We start from the raw sequence: 22738 nt of genomic DNA on the forward strand, positions 1-22738 counted from the left end.
ACCATAGAAGGTGACTTAATGATTCAAACACGATAGTATTTATTGTATCCAAGTTCACTTGCATTCAACGGTATCGCGACAAGCTTTGAGATATTATCGCCAGTGATATAAAATTATGAATCCAAATGTACGTTAGATTGCGTTCAACTGTTTGCTTACCAGAGCAACTAGGTATCATCAATGCTTACGGAAATGGTAGAATGGTGCATTAGCATGTGATATTTGAAATCACTAAGAATAATCGCGGTGTATCACGGTGAAAGCACGATGTGGAGTAGCCGAATTACGCCTGCAAGCAACCAACATTTGAAAGAATCGCTGCGATCGCTCGATTGCAATCGTTTACGATTCTTTCGTGAAACACTCGCTATATGTTGCTCGCTTCACCTAAAGCAGGCAATACTGAAACAAAATCATCAAAGAAAGCTACCATATCTTTCTTTGCTATAAGTTGTCTCTTGCATGCGTGAGAATGTGTAACTTTTGATAGCGATGGTTTGCTGGGATTGGAAGCTTATGAATAGCAAGTTCAATAATGACACCCAAATGATTGTTATGCGATACGATTTTTTCCATCCTTGGGTATATGCCATATATATCTGCGCAAAAATATGTCTGCAACGCAACTACAGACATGCGAAAATCGGTATATTCTCGGACAGTCAAGCAGCACTACTAGCACTTAAGTCCGTCAAATGCGCTTCCAAACTTGTTTGGGAATGCATTGAAACTCTACGGAACTTTCCCGACAGAATTCAGTTTTTCTGTTTTGGGTACCCGGACACTGCGGAGTCGAGGGTAATGAACACGCTGACTACCTAGCAAGACAGGGATCAGCTCAGCGGTTTATTGGTCCCGAGCCGTTTCTGGGTACGTCCATTTCCGCTATCAAAAGCGAACTGTTAACTTGGGAAAGGCTAGAAATAGTATCCCAATGGCAACAGGCACAGGGTTGTAGACAAGGCAAACAGTTTATCTATCCGAACCCTGGAACCGCCAGAAAGCTACTTAGTCTAAATCGTAGTGACCTACGGATAATCACGGGACTCCTCACCGGAAACTGTCCCGCTTTTTTACATTTAAAGAAAATCGGCGTAGTGTTGAACGACACCTGCCGATTCTGCAAATCTGAACCAGAGAGTTCAGAGCATTTGCTTTGCTCTTGCGAAGCTCTTGCTTCCTCTAGGTACAACTTCTTAGGAAGTTACCTTTTAACTCCATACCAAGCATGGAGCTCCAATCCCAAGCAGGTCATTAGTTTCATCAACTATGTTGTACCTAATTGGGGTACAGGTTTACAACAAAACAGTTCTACTCCATCAATGAGTACGAACAATCCGTAACCTGTGCACAGCAATCGGGGCCCGCCACAAAAGACAATCAGCAAGAATGTCGCAGTGGCATTTCAGTACCCAGTGCCCTTCAGTCATACAGAGAGAAAAAAAAGATGGGACCCCTCCCTTGCAGGAAAAGGAGGGGTGTCAAACCATTATGGACATATTTGTTACCCTTAAAAACATTTACCTGCCAAATTTGGTTTCATTTACTTGGTTAGTTTTCGAGATGTGCAGAAATCTGTGTTTCATTTGTATGGGACCCCTCCCTTCTAGAAGAGGGAGGGGTCTCGAACTATCCTAGTCATCTTTTTCGGCCCCTTAAACCTCTATATACAAAATATCAAGTTTAGTTTATACAATTCCCAGTTGTTGTTCCCAGGATTTCTGTATATTACTTTCATTAGTTCACTAGCGTTATAATCAAACACTATGTGTTTGTTTATGGTCAGATAAAGATTCCACGGTGCTCCCACAGACCGTTATTATAAAAAAAAGCACAAAAGAGTCTGAGTGCACCATTCGATTCGATATGATATCCAGAATCTCTGGTCAAAATTTCAAAATCATCGTACGGTACATTTTTGAGTAATGCCCTTTCGAAGGTTGTGAAGTACAAAAAGTGATATAAAAACGAAGAAATACTTATTGTAAAGCACGTTTTCAACCACCATTTTATGAAATACCTTCCAAAATAGTTTCTACACATTCCAAGTATTATATTCCAAGATATTAACAATTGGTGGAAAGATTTATTTGAAAATCCCACAGTGCACAGTGGTCTAAATTCGAAAAATCATGATCGTTCTAGATTTGACTGTGAAAAATCCTTAAAATCAGTTTTTTGTCTATTTGTCCGAATAATGCAAAATGTCCTAAGATTTTATGCATTTAACTAAGCTTCCCTCAAGACTTTGTAAAATTTATTGTTCTGCCAATCACAGAAAAAATTATAGGCAAAAAACTGATTTTAAGGAGGGGTGTTCCACGAAAAACTCTATTTTGTCGTGTCCAACGTACAGATAGGGCATCGAAGTATTCGGCATTTGTTTTTATTTCAACATTTTCCACAACTTTGCTGAAGGAAGCAATCGGGTACATAGAAAATTAGAAAAAATATATTTTTTATCTAACTGTTAGGTAGATTGATCGAAAAATCGAAAACGCCAAAAGTAAGGCCTTGTTCTCTGAAACAATTTTGCTGAATACATTGAGTACATAAAATCAATTTTCCACAGTCAAATCTAAAACGATCTCGATTTTTCGAGTTTAGACCACTGCGCTCTGTGGGATTTTCAAACAAATCTTTTCACCAATTGTTAATGTCTTGAAATATAATACTTGGAATGTGTAGAAACTATTTCGGGAGTTATTCCATAAAATGGTGGTTGAATAATGTGCTTTACAATAAGTATTTCGTCGTTTTTATATCGCTTTTTTGTACTTTACGACCTTCAAAAGGGCATTACTCAAAAATGTACCGTACGATGATTTTGAAATTTCGACCAGAGATTCTGGACGTCATAACGAATCAAGTGGTGTACTCAGATTCTTTGGTGCATTTTTTTTATAATAACGGTCTGTGGGAGCACCGTGATTCCTCATCTGAGACATGCTAATTCATAATTTTCGATGATATTGTAGGAGTGCTCGGTGTTTCGGTGTTAGATCTAGTACTTTTTTTCTGTTTTTGTTTAAGTACTAGATCGGACTCGATTATACGGGATTCGATTATTCGGAATTTTAGTTTTTAGGTTATCGTTTTTTATTTTTTATTTCAATTTCTGCCATATTTGTTAGCATTTATGTCACTTCCGGCATTTTTGGGACATGTTCGAATTAAGTGAAAATAATCAATATCCAATCAATTTTTTTTTGCTGCTCAAGATTTTACCCCTTTTCACCTCAGAAATAATTTCTGGTTACACCACAGCATCATACAGGTAAAATAAAGAAAAGCAAATATTTTATTATGTTCGTTAATCGCAAAATCGAACTTTTTCTGTGATTCGATTACTCGGAAAACTCGATTATCTGAAATGAAATTTTTTTTGATACTCCGAATAATAGAAGTAATTTGGAGTGTACTGTTCACACTGTATTTTTATCGCTGTCAGTTTTTCGAAAATTGTGAAAAATGGCGTCACCCAAAACAGCTCGGTATCGTGCAGTCAATGGTGAGTTGTGTGACTAAACGTTACTAGGAAACCTTGAGCATCGAACGGAAGGAGAAATGTGGTCAAAATGAATGTGATCAGGATTATGTCTTGATCAGGGCGTGTCTTGATAGCGTTGAAGTGGAATCCCAATCCTTCGGCTTTGGGACGTGGCCCAAAAAGTTGAATCTGTCAAATTTTTTCGTTTGGAGAGCCAAGGACCGGCAGGGGCTGCTTACGTACAAAGTGTAGAAGGTTTAAAACCATGATCATGATGAACGGACCCGGAAGCAGTGATGCCACATTTTCATCTGTATTTTGGAGCTCAAAAAATCTAATCACCTTGGTAAAATTTGAAAAAATCTGTAAAATAAAATCTGCATATGTACTGGGCATATCCTTATCGAAAAAACCTAAATTAATCCACCTAGCGGTCAGACCCAGCCTTTCTCATTCAAACTTATATCAATTTGTTATGAAGTTTGTTATTTGTAAGCTTGAGAGATGACTCGTTGGTATGACACTATTTATGTTCAAATAAGTCGTGTAATCTTTGAGTTAAAAGAATTTCGTTGTTTTATTAACAATTTAATACATAACGGTTGCTTAGTTCGATTATAATCGAATGAAATGGGAACGTATAGGGCAGTCAAACTTTGAAACCACATGTTAAATCATAATTCATCAGTTAACCCTTAACTAGCCCGTTCATCTGATAATACTATGGATCAAATCGGTTGTGTACTTTCTGAGATAATGAAGTTTCGTGATTTTCACAATTCGGTACATTACAGACGAAGTTACAGTTCGATTACAGTAAAATTCAATAGGGTGTTATGAGTCAGCTAGACCTTTCATTTGACACTAATTTTGTGAAAATCGGTTCAGCCATCTCTGAGAAAAGTGAGTGAGTTTATGTATCCTTCGGAATATGTTTCTTTTCATAGCTGGATTTCACATTTTTAAACATAACAGGCAAAGTAATAGTCCGATTGCGAAAAAAATCAATAGGGTCTTATGGGGTAACCAGACCTTTCATATAACACTGATTTTGTGGAAACATGAGTGAAATTAAACAGTCTTCAGAAGACGTTTCTTTTCATAACTTTTGAACCACATATTCAATCTATATAAAATTCAAAAGTTAAGGGTTTTCAAGATAGCCCGTTCATACCAATGATACCAATTTTATTGAAATCGGTTGTGTGGTTTCTGAGATATTGATGTTTCGTGATTTTTACATTTTTAAACATAACCTCTAAAATAAAAATCCAATTACAATGAATATTAATAGGGTCTTATGGGGCAACTAGAACTTTAATTTGCATATAATTTCATGAAAATCGGTCCAGCCATCTCTGGGAAAAGTGAGTGAAAATAAAAATCTGCACATACACACACATACACACACACATACAGAAAATGCTCAGCTCGTCGAGCTGAGTCGAGTGATATATGCCATTCGGCCCTTTGGAGCTCTTTCATATCTTCGGTTTTGCAAGTGATTGCTATACCTTTCTAGAAGAAAGGCAATAAAAAAATTATTAATTAGGAGTAAAATATTCGTGCTAAAGAAATAGCGAAATAAAAGAAATGACTTTGAATTTCGTGCACTTCAATCACGAGCAATACCGGGAACGTACGAATAGCACAATACCAAATTTAAATTTTGTTGAGGCCATATGTTTTGATCAAAGCAGTTACAGTTTTAAATAGTCTTTGAATTTCGTTTCTTTTCATAACTTTTGAACCACATATCAAATTGCTATGGAATTTCTTACTTGTGAGTTTGAGAGACAACCCGTTCAAATGACACTAGTTTTTTTCAAATAAGTCGTGTGATCTTTGAGATAATAGACTTTCGTTGTTTTTATAATTTAATACATAACGGTTGAAATAAAAATACGATTATAGTCAAATAAAATGGGAACCTATAGGAAAGCCAAACTTTTCATTTGACACTAAGATTGTTGAATTTAGTCCAGCCATTTTTGGGGAAACGAGTGAATTTGAAAAGTCACCGGAACATGTTTCTTTTCACAATTCTTGAACCACGCGTTTAATCACCATAAAATTCATCAATTAACCTTTAACTAGCCCGTTCATTTGATACCAACATTGTTCAAATCGGTTGTGTAGGTTCGGTTGATTCTGAGATAATGAAGTTTCTTGATTTTTATATTTTGATACATTACAGACAAAGTAACAGACTGATTACATTAAAATTCAATAGGATGTTATGAGGCAGCTAGACCTTTCATTTGACACTAATTTCGAGGAAATCGGTTCAGCCATCTCTGAGAAAATTGAGTGAGTTTAAGTAGTCTTCGGAATATGTTTCTTTTCAAAGCTGGATTTCACATTTTTAAACATAACAGGCAATGTAATAGTCCAATTGCAAAATAAATCAATAGGGTCTTATGCGGTAATTAGACCTTTCAAATGACACTGATTTTGTGGAAATCGGTTCAGTCATCTCCGAGAAACATGAGTGAGATTAAACACTCTTTAGAACACGTTTCTTTGAATAACTTCTGAACCACACGTTCAATCTTCATGAAACTCAAAAGTTAAGGGTTTTTTAAATAGCTTGTTCATTTAAAACCAATTTTGTTAAAATTGAGTAGTTTCTGAGATAATGATGTTTGGTGATTTTCACATTTTTAAACATAACCTCTAAACTAAAAATCCGATTGCAATGAAATTCAATAGGGTCTTATGGGACAACTAGACCTCTCATTTGCAATTTATTTCATGAAGATCGGTCCAGCCATCTCTGAGAAAATCGAGTGAGATTGGGAGTGCGTTACACACACACACATACACACACACACATACGCACACACACATACAGAAAATGCTCAGCTCGTCAAACTAAGTCGATTGATATACGAGATTCGACCCTTTGGAGCACTTTTATACCTTTGGTTTTTCCAGTGATTGCTATACCTTTCTAGGAGAAAGGCAAAAATGCAATATAGCTTGTTTACAATTTTTTCCGTGATTCATTCATGCACACGTTTATGCGTAGCATATGAATATAATAAAACCTCCGACACGCTCCACCGCATTTGAGTTAATTTATGTTTTTCAACCATATAAAGAAGTTTAATTTACGACCCCATGAAAACCAAAAAATCTGTATAAATCTGTATTATTTCAAGAAAATCTGTAATCTGTATATGCAGATATCTGTATGTAAAATACGCTAAAAATCTGTATAAATGCAGATAAATTTGTATATGTGGCATCACTACCCGGAAGCTGTACATTCAGATGCTGACGATTTGTCTCATCATTGATTATGAGACTTACGTCAAGGCGGATTTCCGGTTCCGGTAGTTTCCGGTGCTACTGTTCTTCACCCTGTAAGGAAGCAGACACTTTCTAAGTTTGCCAAGAAATACATGATTTGGCAAGCGATCTGCTCATATGGCAAACGAAGTGCGCTGTTCCTGACTATCGGGACTGTAGAGGAAAGATTTGTCTCAAGGAATGTCCACAGAACCTTCGGCTTCCTCTATTGTAGTTACACGAGTGCCCAACGATCTGTTGGACGGATCTAGCTTCGTGCCACTATTTAAATTATGTCCAGAAGTGGTACAAAGCCAACGGGGTCTTGTTTGTACCCAAGGACATAAACCCTCCAATGCTTCAATGCGGACCTAAGGCCCATCGAAAAATACTGCGTTGTTTTGAAACAGATGTTGTACAGAACTTAATGAGAAGATTACGGAGTACGGTTACACTCAAAATAAATTTCACGTCAATTTTACGTGTAAATCTATGTGGATATCTTCCATCCAAATTTTCACGTAAATGTTACGTGGTGATCAGTTATGTACGCCATTACCGAATCCAGTGTTTTATTCCGGTATTTATGATGTGAAATTTCAATAACTTTCAGTGGATTTTCACGTAACTATTATATGTCAACAATATGATATGTAAATAAACACCGAAATTTCACGTAACATTTTTGCTTAGTCTGTGACGTTTATCGACAGCACATAAATAGTATATAAAGAACATGTAAATTTTAAGGGATACTCACATATTACTTGTCGCAGTTATGTGTAAAATGCTGCACAGTAAAGAAAATTTACATTTCTTTAAATGCACATAAATGGAGCATTGGAAACCACATAATATTCCGTGTGGCATTATATTCACATGCAAAGTAAATGAATATATTGTGAATTTGCATGCATATTTATATTCGAAGCTTTAAGTTTATATCAATTAACGTACAAATTTACATGTCTTAAAACGATTCTGTATTGTACATTATTTACGGTGTGAAATTGTATATGTTTTTCACTTTATGGGCTAGAAATCGTTATGTGCTTTCATTTGTATTAGTTGTAAATTTCATTTTTTGGTACTGTGTGTCTCATGAAGAAAACTTTTTTTCTTTTTTTTCTTTTCTTGAAATCCCTAAACTTAACTTTTTGAATATAATCAAGTTTTACATAATTTTTCAAAATGAAGCCAGGTAAAGGTCCACCCGACATTTCACATTGGTTTTTGCAGAATCAAATCCTGCCTTGTTAAAAATAAGTAAAATTAACATTTAAGGAGTTTTCTCTGGAGCATGGAACCAAGAAAACATCTTCAAATTCCTTTCATCCAGGGTGGCGAAATTGGGAGAATCAGGGAATATCAGGAAATTAATTTTTTGATCAGAGAATATCAGGGAAATTGAGGAGCAATCAGAGAGAATTTCGGTGGCTTTGGATTTTTTTACGAAATTAGTCCCGAATCAAATTAATTTAAGTGCATTCGATGTGGACGCAAACTTATTTGAGAAAAAATCTATTATTGAAATTTTCAAAAATATAAAAGCACAAGGTGACGAGCTTTTAGTTAAATGTTATCCTGTTAATTTTCAATAATTTTTTCAAAATTACATATTTCGCCAAAATACGAAAAAAATACAAAAATACTCGAATTTTAAAGCTGGATAAGAGGATTCTTAGGTGTCAAGTTGTCGACCAATCAGGTTGTTTTTTTTTTCTTTTTTTCCCAGTTTGAGCTTTTTGAGTGCACGTTTTTTCATTTTTTCAACCAGTGTTATCGTGGAAATCTTTTAAAATATCAGAGAAAATCAGGGATTATCAGGGAATTTATTTTTGCAAATTGAGGCTCAAACTGCTTTAAATTATTGTGGTTTATGCTTGACTTTTTTCATGTTTAGGTACCAAATAAATAGAAAGTGAAACGCGACGCGGGATATAATTCATCGGACGACGGATACAGTTTCCGGTGCTGACCGACAGATACCGCTTTTAGACTTTACCGTTCAACATCAAATCGAAAACCATCCTTCACCAACCATGGTCGTATGAATGGGTAACGCGGTACCCGCGGCAGATACCGGCACATTGGTTGATCATTCATTCCTGCGCATGCTTCACGAGTGTTCATTCGGTTTTCTTTTCGATGTGTTTGTTCCATTCGATATCTCATAACGCTATCCAACAACCAAACACCCGGCGGGGCTGGCACAACATGTATAACTATGCATATATCGTTGTTATTGCTGGTACTTTTCCTGGTTTTTCCTTAGCGTATCGGTTCCAACAGGCAAAACCATTATTCGGACAGCAACGCTGCCAGATCTACAGTTTTAAGAAAGAATTGAAAATCGCTAACCATTCCTTCGAACTATTATGAAAATATCTCATATATTGTTGACCCCGTCGATATACAATTTTTTGTCGAAATATAATAGTTCTATATAGACTGATTTTCAGTCTGCGTTTAGTTTTTCGTATTATAATTTCAAATGTAATTAAAAATAATTTAAAACAACTGATACACTTCATAGGTAGAGATTTTCTCTACCCGCCTTGCTGGCAGCGGTGCTATCGCCGCACTCAATGGTTCCGACTGTGTTGGTTTAGTTTTGACCGGTTAGTTTGAGTTGTGCGCTCTGTCCAGTCCATTCGCCGCTTACCGGCTCGAGATATCATCATTTGTTCGGTGTGTGTTGTGCTTGTCGTCCGTTGAAGATACCTGCTGCGCTGGTAGTAATTGGACCGTATGTTGTTGGCCGCGTGTTTTTCGCATTAGGATAAACTCGGAAGAAGAACCGGCTTTTTACGGACGGGCTACGCTTTTCCACCAGCACGGCACGGACAAATGCTAACAGAGTGAACTGGTGGTTTTGAATGTTAAATTAAGCTGAATTTGAGTTTGGAACCAGTTTTATCACTTCCCGGTCATCTGACCTTGTCTAAGGTTTGTGTTTGAAAAAGTTTTTTTTTTTTGTCTTTTGGTGGATGAAATAGAGGAAAAGTGCATGTGAAGATATGATGTTATAAATGTGTGTAGATGGTTAATAGTGGTTAGTTGTGATTCATGCAGGGCTGCCATACGGATAGTTAAGTTAATATCACAACATTAACCGTTGACATTCGTTCACATAGCAGTAGCTGAATTGTGCGAAATATTGATGAGTATAACTGCAAATAGCATTATTAGCATAGTGGATCAAACCGGGAGCAATATGTTTCTTAATCAAAATTAAACAGGTTATTTTTCAGCCTCAATTGACAATGACTTCATTACTTTGATAATTTGTGTAATTGTTAATTGAATTTCAACATTAAACGCTTTGTTTTTCTCATGACATAATGTCTAAACCGATAATTTTCCAAGAAAAAGGGGCGATTTTCATTATCTCTCTGCTAATAACGATTACGGGATTGACCGGGATTTGATTGAAAGTAATTGTTGAATATGAGATCAAAATGTAAGCAATATTACGCTAGATTTTGCCAGTTTTGTGTTGTTCAATAATGATATTTCGGATGTTGATCGAAATTTATGCTTTTTTGAGGATTCTAAAACAAATAACTTTCAGCCTTCAACGCGAAACTGAAATTTTGAGCACAAAAACTTCAAGAGTACTAAATGACAGCTAGACACAACGTTTACATACGAGAAAGTTGCAGAATACACACTCAAACTCTGTAAAACACACTTAAATCGTAATATAACTTTACTTACTTACTTATTCAGGGTGGCGACTCAATTTCCAAAAATTAATTCCCTGATATTTCTTGATTTTCCTGTTATTCCAATTTTTTTCCCTGACTATTTAAATTTATTTCAAACTGATTTAAGTTACGACTATCATAGGTTTTACCACCTAAATCACAAAACTAAAAAGGATCAGACTTGAACTGGTTCCTGAAATTCCAACCAGTAATTAAAACGGGTTAGCTTCGCTTTTGCTAACTTGAATTAAGAACAAAAATATTTTTTGTTGAAAAACACGTCCAGTTTGATAAAATTGAAAATAAAAATTACACTGGTCGACAAAAGTGAAAAAAAGTAGTCCTAAATCTCAAATAAGTACCCTAGAAATATTATAGCTTTTCAACCTGTTCATGTTGGTGCCCCTGGTAAATGCAGAAGTGCCTTAAAAGGCCGCAGAGTAATTGCTCGCAAATTTGAGGCATTTCTGAAACATCTAGGAGCACCAAAATTCACAGGAACAGTGTTATCAATTTACTATTTTGAGACACACCTGCTTTGACAAGTAAATCAATCGGATTTGAAATTCTGGTTGAATTAGTTGAATAATTGTTTTGAAATCTTGACTGTAAAAATAAGAAATTAACAATTTCGCAATCAAACCTTTATACTGAACACTGTCGAATGCTTTTTATATGTATAGAAGAGCAGTTCCACTTGAATAACCTTCAGATTTATTAGCTGGTTTCTTATCCGGCTTCAAAAATTGAGTATTTTTGGCATTTCTATTTTCACAATTTGGCGAAAAATTCATTTTGAAACAATTTCTGAGAATTTCTCAAGAACTTCAATTAAAATGTTTAAGATCCCATTGTTTATATATATGAAAATTTTGATGATAAATTTAATCTCATTTAAGTTAGTTTCAATCAGTTCTACTGGTAAAAAATCCGGGATAGAAATTTGATAACAATCACGTGTGATTTCGTCTTTAATTGGACTCACTTTATTTCGCGTTATGAACATACTCAAACTACTGAGCAAGTCTTTGAGTCTTCTGTTAATTGGCTGTGAACGTAATGATTAATTAATAAATTAATCGATCTTTAATTTACAATAGAGTTTGTACAAATTGTACATGTGGTTGCTGTTCTTTTAGAAAATTACTTTTCAGGAAAATTCTTTTACCTGGAACAAATATTTAGTTTTCTGAGCCAAGTGCATAGTTTCTTCAAGCCACCTAATTATTATTGAGTGTTGTTGTAGAGTTGCTGGTTAACGTCTACATCGAATGCATTGAAACGTATCCAATTCAGAACTAACTCCGTAAGAAAATTTTTAGCCTCTGAAAATTTCCCTGATGACTTGTTAAATTCCCGGATATTCCTTGATTCTCCTAGTTTTTCCCGGTAGTCGCCACCCTGTTATTGGTCCGTGTCCGCCGGTTTGGCAGAACGAAGGGAGGAAATTAGAGAAGGTTGACCGCCATGAGCCTCTACTGCGTTGTCCTTACGGATTCCAGTTAGGTGCTTCTTTACAGATCTCGTTCGTTCCTTTCCTCAAGGCGTGCCCGATCCACTCCCACGCTATCGAATTTCTGTCGCTATCGGCCGTTGATGACTTCGACGATGAAGCTCCTTGTTGTCGATTAACAAATATCTGCAGTTTTTGCGTAGTTTGCCTACCGAGTTCCGGCGTTGTGCCAGCGAGACAATGTCGTCGGCTAGGTCGAGGTAATTTAGGTGCTTCATTGTTAGAGGATTCCAAGGCAATCCTCGATTTGGTTTACTGTCAGCTTCTCTGGAACTCCTCTAGTGCGCCCCAGATGTTTCCGATCGGCCAGCACGGAATACAGCCTGCTGCCGCCGGTGAGTAGCGTCGATCTTCTCCTGGATCCGATTAAGGATTACCTTACAGCAAGGTTGCATATTCAATTTTATCTTGAGAGTAATACAGAGCAACGTGATTCTTGAATTATTGTTAAGCGATGCGACATTTTCCATCCTTACTCCTGGGTAGAAAATCTCTTTCTACTTCGTATCTTTTTTTTCCTGTGTGGGCTCATCCCTGCGACCAGAGATTAGATCTATTGTGATATTGCCCAAGTGTTTTTTGTACTCCGCACTTCATATTATTGGCAGTATCACTATTGATAGTAAGTGGTACGCTCATCATTCATATCCGTGCTTGTGTGTAAGTTTTACCTTTCCGTTTCAACAGAGGCGTCTCGTCCACCTGTTCAACCTGTTCATAGGACAGGTAGACAATTTCAGAACAATTACTCGAATTATTTCTCATTTGTAGCATGGATCTGACATCATTAAGTTTTCTTGTAACCTTAATGTTATTTCGAACATTCGAACATTTTTTTGATTTTCAATTTATTTCCACCAATTTCAATTTCTATTTATTTCTCCACCGTGAAGAATATAACCTGGCTAAACTCACTCTACACTACTCAACCCACCCGCAACACAGCTCACCCGTAATACAACACAACACAACGAGATAAGCAGTAATGACTACCGTTTGTTCAAATCATTTATCTGAACTAGCATTCATTCAAACACTTCTCTGCATTTTCAAGTACTATAGCGTACGCAGCCAGTTATGTACATAAAGCGTGCACCACTACTGATGCGCAGCCTTGCGTAAAAATGACATTTGCGGTTCAAAAATTATGTTGAACCAAGCCGATGGAAACGATACCGCCGACGCCGACCCCCACGCCCACCATTCTTTGATGTTCGTTCATTGAAATTTGAGAGAGGCCGCGAGAGTACACAGCTCTCAACGCTCAAGCGAGCGTCAGGTCGATGCAAAGCCGAGAGTGCAGCGAAGGGTTTTCATGTATTTCCTCATTGATGACATTATTCTTCACGTGAGAAAAAAAGTGTCGCGCAGCGCTGAGTGCGATACAAATGAAAAATCGAACAAATTCATTCATGGTTATTGTAGATGTAGTGGTGTTTTTTCGTTGATGTGTGGTTTCGATTCAAGCCATTTTTCTCGATGTTGTTCATTCAATAACTTGAACCATAGTATGGTAACTAGAATGGTATAGTACATGTTTGACTGCTCACGTTACGGTTGCTTTTGATTTGTTTGTGACGACTAAGACTACCATTGCTCCATCTTTCAAATTTCTGTTGCTTTCTTGTGTGAAATTTCAATCTCGTTTAAGGAACGATACGTGGTGAGTAAAGTTTAATTACTTCATATATTTCAATAAATCATCACAAACTACCATATACCTACTGGAGATTGTTTGCGTGGATTTCCAGATGGACAACGTTATGGATCATTGCATTATTGAGCAAATGCTAAAGCGCCCGTTTGCCGCCAGAACCATGGAAGAAAAAGTTAAAGTTATTGGACGTCCGGTTCCTCATCCACCTATGGAACAATTAAAATCCACGTATAAGTTGAAGGGGAAAATTATGTCCCGCAACTTTAATGTGTCATCGTATGACCAGCAATGGCTGTGTGGATCGGCGAAATTAAATAAACTTTTCTGCTGGCCATGTTTGCTTTTCCGTAGCGCCAATGAAAAAAATGTTTGGAGCAAGGAAGGATATAGTGATCTGAATCACCTTTCTGCGTCAATTAAAACGCATTCGAGCTCTAAAGATCACATAAATAATTCACTTGCCTTATCGATGTTCGGGCAAATGAGGATAGACGAAGCACTTGACCATAGCCGGCAGATCACCCGCAATAAGCATAACGAAGAAGTAACGAAAAACCGGAAGTGTATGCGAACTTTAATTGAGATCACCTGTTTCCTTGGCACTCACGGTCTCGCCTTTCACGGACATTATGAATGTTCCGATTCCACGAACAGAGGAAATTATAAAGACCTCTGCACGTTGATCGCCGCCAGGGATCCAGCATTCCAGGACTTTATAAATAATAAAGTTTTCAGCGGAACGTCGGGAGGAATCCAGAACGAGCTTATAGAATGCATTGAAAGCTACATGGTTCAAACAATTAAAAGAGAAGTTCTTGATGCTGAGTTCGTGTCCATTATGATGGATGAATCAACAGATTCGGCTCGGTTATCGCAACTATCTTGTACTCTGCGCTACTTACGGCCCGATGGTAAGAAATATTCATAAAATATATTTTGCAAATATGTTAACAAATAGTTGATTTTTTTTTTCAATTCAACGAGGCTCAAACATTTTTTTGTTCATTAAAATTTTAGGAACACCAGTTGAAAGGCTCGTTAGATTGGCAGACGTTAGCAGTGACAAAACCGCCGCTGCGTTGGCCGGACACGTTGATGAAATAGCAGCGTATTTTGGTCTTGATGGTGACAAAGTTGTAGCTCAGAGCTATGATGGAGCTGCTGTAATGTCCGGGGACAAATCTGGAGTGCAAACATTGGTGAAGCAACGGTTTCCAAAAGCTGGATATATCCACTGCCGCGCACATGTGCTTAATTTGGTGCTACTTCACTCGTGCACAAATAACAAGAAATCAGCAAGGTTTTTCAACACGATCTCATCACTCGCGGCATTTTTCTCGCAGTCACCTAAACGCAGCGAGACATTAAAGCAATTTATGGAGACCCACATACCAAATGTTTGCAAGACCAAATGGTCGTATAATTCGCGTATGATCAAAATAATTGATTCGAATTATGCAGCGATTAATGAATGTTTAGGTGAGATTTATCTTGGCGACAGTGTCTTTGATGCTGAAACTTGTACTACAGCCAGAGGTCTTCACGCATTCATGCTTGAATTCAATACCGTATTCTTGCTCAAACTTTTTGCTAATATTTTTGCACATACAGATGTTCTGTATCAAATTTTGCAAACAAAAGAATTGGACGTAGTAGAATGTTTACGTAACGTCAAGGCTTGCCTCGCTTCTATCGAAGAGCTCAAAGCAGAGCATCATTTCTACAGAACGCTTAATGATGCAATTGATGTTTCTGGCGAAACGGTCACTGATAGCAACGGTATCAATTATCGTCCCATAAATATATTGTATTTAATTTCGTTTATCCTTGGACAAAACCTGCATCAAACTTTCTCCGAAACGCTTCGGCTGGCCAGAATGATACTGACATTGCCTAATACAACGGCGTCCATCGAACGAACGTTTTCGGTTCTCCGACGGATCAAAAATTATTTGCGGTCTAAATCGGGCCAGAATCGATTATTTGGTATTATGATGATGGCTGTGGAGAAAGATTTACTCCATGAGATGATGCTGACGCCATTATTTTACGACGATATTATCGACAAGTTTGCGTTAAAAGTAAACCGAAGGATTCCTTTGTTATATAAATAAATGTTGATAAATAAAACTTTTAAAATCTGTTATCGCAATACTGTTGTTTTAATGTTGCAAATGTCGATTGAACAGGTGGCCCACTTGGTCACGCGTCGCCTCTGCGTTTCAAGCTTACTACTCTACTATACCGAGCCTCTGTTTCTCCTAACAATATCACCTAATTAAAATTCCCTGGAGAGAACTTTCATACGTTACTCACACCAGTTTTATTATAACAGGGACTTATTTTTGTTAGAAGGAGAGTCAACAGAGGTACTGTAGAATTTAGATTGAAGGAAAGGAACTTGGTGGTAAGCCTGAGAATAAACCCATGCTAAAGTCCTTTGGCAACCAAATGGCCTGATTCTACTAAGATTCGAACTCACGACCATCCGCTTACCAAGGCGGACTCTGTAACCTTGCTGCTACGGAGCTCTCTTGACTTCGTATCTTACTCCTTTCGAATACGGAGGAGACGTGCACAAGCATCAGCGAGACGCACGAAGACTTTTTGTACACCACTGAGGTGTTGGACAATCCCTGTTATCCACACGTCGCACAGTGCAACGTTCCATGGACAAAAATCTAAAAAGGTGATTTCTTATTGAATCAATCCTATATGCTAATATGTTTTATACATATTTAAGACATACTGTGATATTATTGACCTCTTAAGTTCTTCTATACGATTATGAAACGCATCTACTGTGGAGTGGTTTCAACTATTCAAGTGACAAATTATTTTAAAAAACCTTAGTTTTCAAATTGATTTTTTGATATACTCATTATGTTTTCAAAATAATACCAAAATGGCAACGGAAGAGGCGTGCAACTACTACATTTCGGATGTTACTATTGAGACATAACGTAGCGCATTTGGAAGTTAAAGGCTTCTTGGTTATGCTTCTTTATGCTTAGAGTAAAAAGACATTTTCAATTTAAAGCAAAGCAAAGCCTTGGTGCTACATTCCGATTCGGAACTCGATCTTTTGTTTGTTTTACACAGACTTCGCAGCCGACTGTTTAGTGTACAGGACAATTGCGGGGCCAGCGCTACGATCCTACTAACACTAACAGTCTCTCCCGAGCCGAGACTCGAATCACGACAACTGGCTTGTTAGGCCAGAATCGTACCTCGAGACCAACTGGGAGGTCTTTTTTCAATTTCAAATCGATCGTAAAAAAATACCCCAAAGTACCTCTCTGAATTTTACTTTTTCTTTTTATTTAGAATGTCTTTGAAACTCTAGAAGTGATTGCCATTGCTCAAGTTTGCTCTTTCAACCGGAATTCGCGTTTTCGAATGATACCTCTTTTTATGTATAACACGTAATTTACCTGTAAAACACATACCAGATTCCTGTATTAATGATATCTAAATGCTTTGCAACAGTAAACAGTATACAAACATGATTAATAGGGAATTTAATAAAAATAAAAAATAAAGCTAATAATAAAACTAATTGTGGCGTTTAGGTCACTTTTTCGTCGCCTAGAAATTATTTGAATGTGCTTTTCAAGCCTTTCATCGCGAAATGGATAATATTCTAGGAAAATTTTCATTTTATGCTCCTCTGTACATAAAAATGACGTTTGAGACATTTTTGCGATTACGTGTTTGACGTGTTTGACATGTTTACGCAAATAATAGCTCTCATCGATACTAAACATTTTTCGTGTCACACCATTTGAAAAGATTTCTGGAATGGCTGTTTTGATTTTTGTCCCGCATTCTCATACGTTCAACACACTGTGCGTCGTTAAATATGTTTAATGAGGTATAAGGTTTTTACAGCACTCTAAGTACAATTCCCTACTTGGTAGCAAAACTCCGGAAACTTCAGTAGTAAATGCAATTTATGGAAGAACTAATGGAAGCTGCGGATGAAATTGAAGAAGATTTTGTAGAGGATATAATTGAAAAAGATTCTTAAGAGAATAAAAGTTAAGAAGTTGAAATTGGAACGGATTAATAAGAAACAATTTATAACAGTTATGATTTGAAAATTGCATGCTTGAACATTTTTAAATTGTTTCTGCTATTTTTACCGTACATGACATTTTTGACATTGTTTTTTTCAACTACTACTCATCACTGCGACCTGAGACATTTGATACATTGTGATATTGCTCAGGTGTTTTCTCTACTCCACACTTTATATTATTGGCAGTATCACTAGAGCAACTCCACAAAAAACGGGCAAACAATCGAATCGACCATTTTTGATTTCGCTGAATTTGCATTTACGTTTCAAAACGGTTTGTTTGATCGGTGTGACGTTTTTGGAAAAGTTGTAGTTAATAATTTTGTCTTTTCGAAAAATATAAACACTCTAAATAAAATTATTTTCTCATTTATTATATAATCAAGAAAAAAAGTGATTTTTTGAAAAAAAAAAAAAATGTTATTTAATTTTTCGAGGGGCATATTTGTCGTTTTGAAGGGCAAAATTATCACCTACAACTTTGCCAAAGACACTATGCTAATAAAATGAACCGTTTTGGCTGTAGAAATATTTTTAATATCCAATAGAGCACTCTATGGGGTATTAAAAATATTTTTACAGTCAAAACGATTTGTTTGATTGGCATAGTGTCTCCGGCGAAGTTGGAGATAATAATGTTGTCCTTTCATAAAAAATGTACCCTGTGAAAAAAAATAAATAAAAACCCAAAATTAATCCACCTAGCGGTGAGAGCCATCCTTTCTCTTTCGAACTTATTATTTGTTTGAATAGATTTGTATGAAAACTTCAATTAATGGAAAAAATACACCTTGATAATTTCTGCAGAAATTATTTTTCACTCTAAATAACGAATTTCTGGTTGCCAAAAGCATAACTATACCGAACATTTTGGAAGTAACATGAAATAAATATGTTTTAAATATATGATGTGAATTTTTTTTTGTTCCTGGTATAATCAAAACGCCACCGTACTCATATACAGGTCAGATTATAGGTCATTTTAGATTCAACTTTTTGTAGTAGGAAAATTTTCTCTGATGAACAACAGTCTAAACAGGCCAAATATCATTTAATATGAGAATATGTGGAATAATATAATATCCAGAGGCCGAAAATGAGTTCATTACCCAATGTGAGTTTTTCAGGAACCAGGATAATGCTTAGAGAACAAGAATCAACTCCATACTTCCTTTTGAATTCCGAATTTGCGATTTATGGTTTCTGGAAAACCAAATTGCCAAATTCAATCCAATAAAGGTATATTGATGTTGTATCTGTAGTAATAATTAAAGTATAAAATGTGAAATTTGATTTGTAATCACGAGCAATAGAGGAAACGTTCAAATAGTACAATATGTTTTGATCAATCAATTTTCTTTCTAACTTTTGAACCACGTTTAAAATTGTTATGAAATTTGTTATTTGTACGTTTGAGAGACAGCCCGTAGTTATGTTCAAGTAAGTCGTGTAATCTTTGAGTTAATAGACTTTCGTTGTTTTCAGAATTTAATACATAACGGTTGAAATGAAAGTCCGATTATTATTAAATGAAATGGCAACCAAACCTTTCATTTGACACTGAGATTGTTGAAATTAGTTCAGACATCTTTGGGAAAACAATTGAATTTGGAAAGTCATCGGAACATGTTTCTTTTAACAAATTTTGAACCACATGCCTAATCATTATAAAATTCATTAGTTAACCCTTAACTAGTCCCTTAATTTGATATCAATATTGTTTGAATCGGTTGTGTGGTTTGTGAGATAATGAAGTTTCGTGATTATCACATTTTGATACATTATAGACGTAGTTACAGTCCGATTATAATGGAATTCAATAGGATGATGTGAGGCAGCTAGACCTTTTATTTGACATTGTTTTGTGAAAATCGGTTCAGCCATCTCTGAGAAAAATGAATGAGTTTAAGTTTTCTTCGGAATAGGTTTCTTTTAATAGCTGGATTTCACATTTTTAATCATAACAGGCAAAATGAGAATCTTATGGGGCAACTAGACCTTCCAATTGACACTGATTTTATGAAAATCGGTTCATCCATCTCTGAGAAACATGAGTGAGATTAAGTAGTCTTCAAAACACGTTTCTTATCATAACTTTTGAACCACAAGTTCAATCTTTATGAAACTCAAAAGTTAAGGATATTTCAGGTAGCCCGTTCATTTATAACCAATTTTGTTAAAATCGGTTGTGTAGTTTCTGAGATAATGATGCTTGGTAATTTTCACATTTTGATACATAACCTCTAAACTAAAAATCCGGTTACGATGAAAATTGATATGGTCTTATGGGGCAACTAGACCTTTTATTTGCAATTAATTTCATGAAAATCGGTCCAGCCATCTCTGAGAAAAGTGAGTGAGAATAAAAATCTGGAGATACACACACTCATGCATACAGAAAATGCGTCGAGTCGAGTGATATATGACATTCGGCCCTTTGGAGCACTTTTTTATCTTCGGTTCTGCAAGTGATTGCTATATATAGAATATTTTCAAAAAATTGTAACTTTTGTTTTCCTGATTTCTTCATGATCGGACCAGTTTCATTGTTTAGGTAATCTATTGTAGTTTTTATAAAAAAATCAGATTTAAAAAAAATGAGCTTTTTTAAAAAAAAATAATTTTTAATTTTTATTCTTACTATTTTTCAAAAAATAAATAATTTTTTTAGAGTGTTTATTTTTTCAGAAAGACACAGTTATCATCTACAACTTTTCCGAAGACGTCACACCAATTAAACAAACCGTTTTGGCTCTAAAAATATTTGTAATCATCAATACCTTCCCAAAATAGCATTTTTTCAATAGCTTCTCAAAAATTAGGCGTGTTCTAAAAAATTAAACCAGTAGCACAAAATGGCATTTTTTGCCTATAGAAACGTCTGTGCAAAGTTTCACCCAAATCAAAATGACGATTTAATAAAAATATTAAAACTGGGACATTGTTTGTGGAACTGCTCACTATAGAAGTAAATGATACGCTTTTCATTTATATTCGTGCTTGTGTGTGTGAGAGTTTACCCTTTCGTTTCAAGCTTACTGCTCTACTATACCGAGCCTCTTTTTATCCTAGCTATATTCTAAGAGGGCCTTATCATTATTATTATTATTATTATTATTTAATAACCAAATGGCTCGATTATTCTAAGATTTGAACCAACGAACACCCGCTTATCAAAGCGGACTCTGTAACCTTGCGAATACGAAGCTCCCATTCACATATATTACATCTATTACATTTATTTGCTTTATTTTGATGACATATTTTACTCACTTTTATATTTGTTGTATCTCTCAATCTATTTTTTTACTAATTTTCAGTTTGTGTATTTTGGTCATTTGTGTCATTTTTGGCATACTGGTCATTCCTTCATTTTGTATTTTGACATTTCAAATATTACACTGATCAACACACAGCTCGAACTAGAAAAAATGAATATAATAGATTATAGGTTTTTAGCCCTTCCTGTGAATTTTGGTGCCCTCAGCCACTAACATTTTTTGGAAGATTTAAATGAGTTTTCTCGTAAACATAACGTTGATGCGACGAATCCGGCGAGCAATTACTATGCGAACTCTTTACGTAAGAGTAAGAGTTGAAGAGTTGACGCATTTTGGTAATGGCTAGGGACACCTAAGTCTGTGTATAAAAAACAGAAGGTCGAGTTCCGATACGGAATGTAGCACCTAGGCTTTGCTTTGCTTTTTAGGGACACTCAAATTCACAGGAATGGCGAAAAAGCTATAATCTTTCTAGGGCAACTATTTCGAGCATGAGGGCTGCACAACCAAAATGAAATTCTTCTAACTTTTTGAATTCTTGAACCGTCAAAAGATTGAAAATTTAAATGCTCAAGCATTTAGAATCCCAGTAGCTTACGTACGTAGCAGTAGCTTGAAACAGTAGCTGTTCCACTTCCACTACTTCGGGTGCTGCAAAAAAACGCCTGCAAAACAGATGGAAACTGCTTAAAATAGGTTCGGGGTGATTGGAATTGTGTCCCTTGATTGGTAACTTTATTTGATTATTGTTTAAGTTTGCTAACTAAGTTTTACAATCTGAAAACAGATTCTGACAAAGAAAACGATAAAGAACAAATCGATATAATACTGTTTGAATTTCACCCAACACATTTCGAGTATTTCGTCTGAATACACAGGCGGTTCCTTAAGCTGCTTAGAATATATTCCCTACTCCAGCGGTTCTCAACCTGGGGTACGCGTACCCCTGGGGGTACGCGTACCCCTGGGGGTACTCGGAAACCTTCAAGGGGTACTCGAAAGATAAATCAGTAATGGCGGACAAAGCAATTTTTCTTTATAATACTTTATTTGTTGTTCAATCTTACTTTCAAAATATGACTGTAGCAATCCAACAAACCAAAGTTCCATTTGAAACATGAACTAGACTACTACAAAATAATCTACCACTACTCTCTCCCACTCTGCGAGAACATTCCAAGACAGGGGGTACAATCGATATGAAAAATATCGCCAAGGGGTACGCGGACAAAAAAAGGTTGAGAACCGCTGCCCTACCCTATTGGGAGTTACAAGCACACAACGCTTCATGGACGATGATTTCGAACACCTTCGAAAAAGCACATAGTGACGTGATTCCGCGTTAGTTTTCTATGTCTTTGGAATAGAAATGAAGCTGAAATTTATGTTTGCTACTTTTTATACCAGACTTTGGAGAAAAACTTTTGGAAAAGGAGGAGCCACGTAGATGAAAGGCGTCGTACACAAATTACGTAACGCATTAAGGGGGGGGAGGGGGTTTGAATCAGCGTTACTTATTGTTACGTAGGGGGGAGGGGGGGTAGTAGAGACAGTTAACAGTAACTGTGATGTTTGCTCGAAATTGAAAATTTCGGAGGGGGGTCAGGCGGATCAGCGTTACGTATTTTTTTGGGGGGGATTCATGTCGAACGTTACTTATCGTTACATATGGGGGGGAGGGAAGGGGGTCTGAAATACAAATTTTTAGCGTT

At 36.3% G+C, this 22738-nt stretch overlaps 2 protein-coding genes across 2 annotated transcripts in view; both read left to right on the top strand.

Moving 5' to 3' along the window:
• Positions 1 to 9419: 9419 nt before the first annotated feature.
• Positions 9420 to 22738, top strand: part of LOC129726880 (peroxisomal acyl-coenzyme A oxidase 3) — a 47702-nt gene continuing 34383 nt past the window's right edge. Inside the window, exon 1 of the mRNA XM_055684074.1 lies at positions 9420 to 9733. The gene's annotated coding sequence lies outside the window, so the exon portion shown is untranslated. The remainder of the gene's footprint in view (positions 9734 to 22738) is intronic.
• LOC129728326 (zinc finger MYM-type protein 1-like) lies at positions 14146 to 15853 on the top strand. The gene is made up of 2 exons (XM_055686763.1): positions 14146 to 14575; positions 14682 to 15853. The coding sequence occupies exons 1-2, from the start codon at positions 14146 to 14148 to the stop codon at positions 15776 to 15778; spliced, it is 1527 nt and encodes a 508-aa protein (XP_055542738.1). The 3' UTR covers positions 15779 to 15853.

This window comes from Wyeomyia smithii, chromosome 3 (assembly GCF_029784165.1).
Source record: "Wyeomyia smithii strain HCP4-BCI-WySm-NY-G18 chromosome 3, ASM2978416v1, whole genome shotgun sequence".
NCBI lineage: Eukaryota > Metazoa > Arthropoda > Insecta > Diptera > Culicidae > Wyeomyia > Wyeomyia smithii.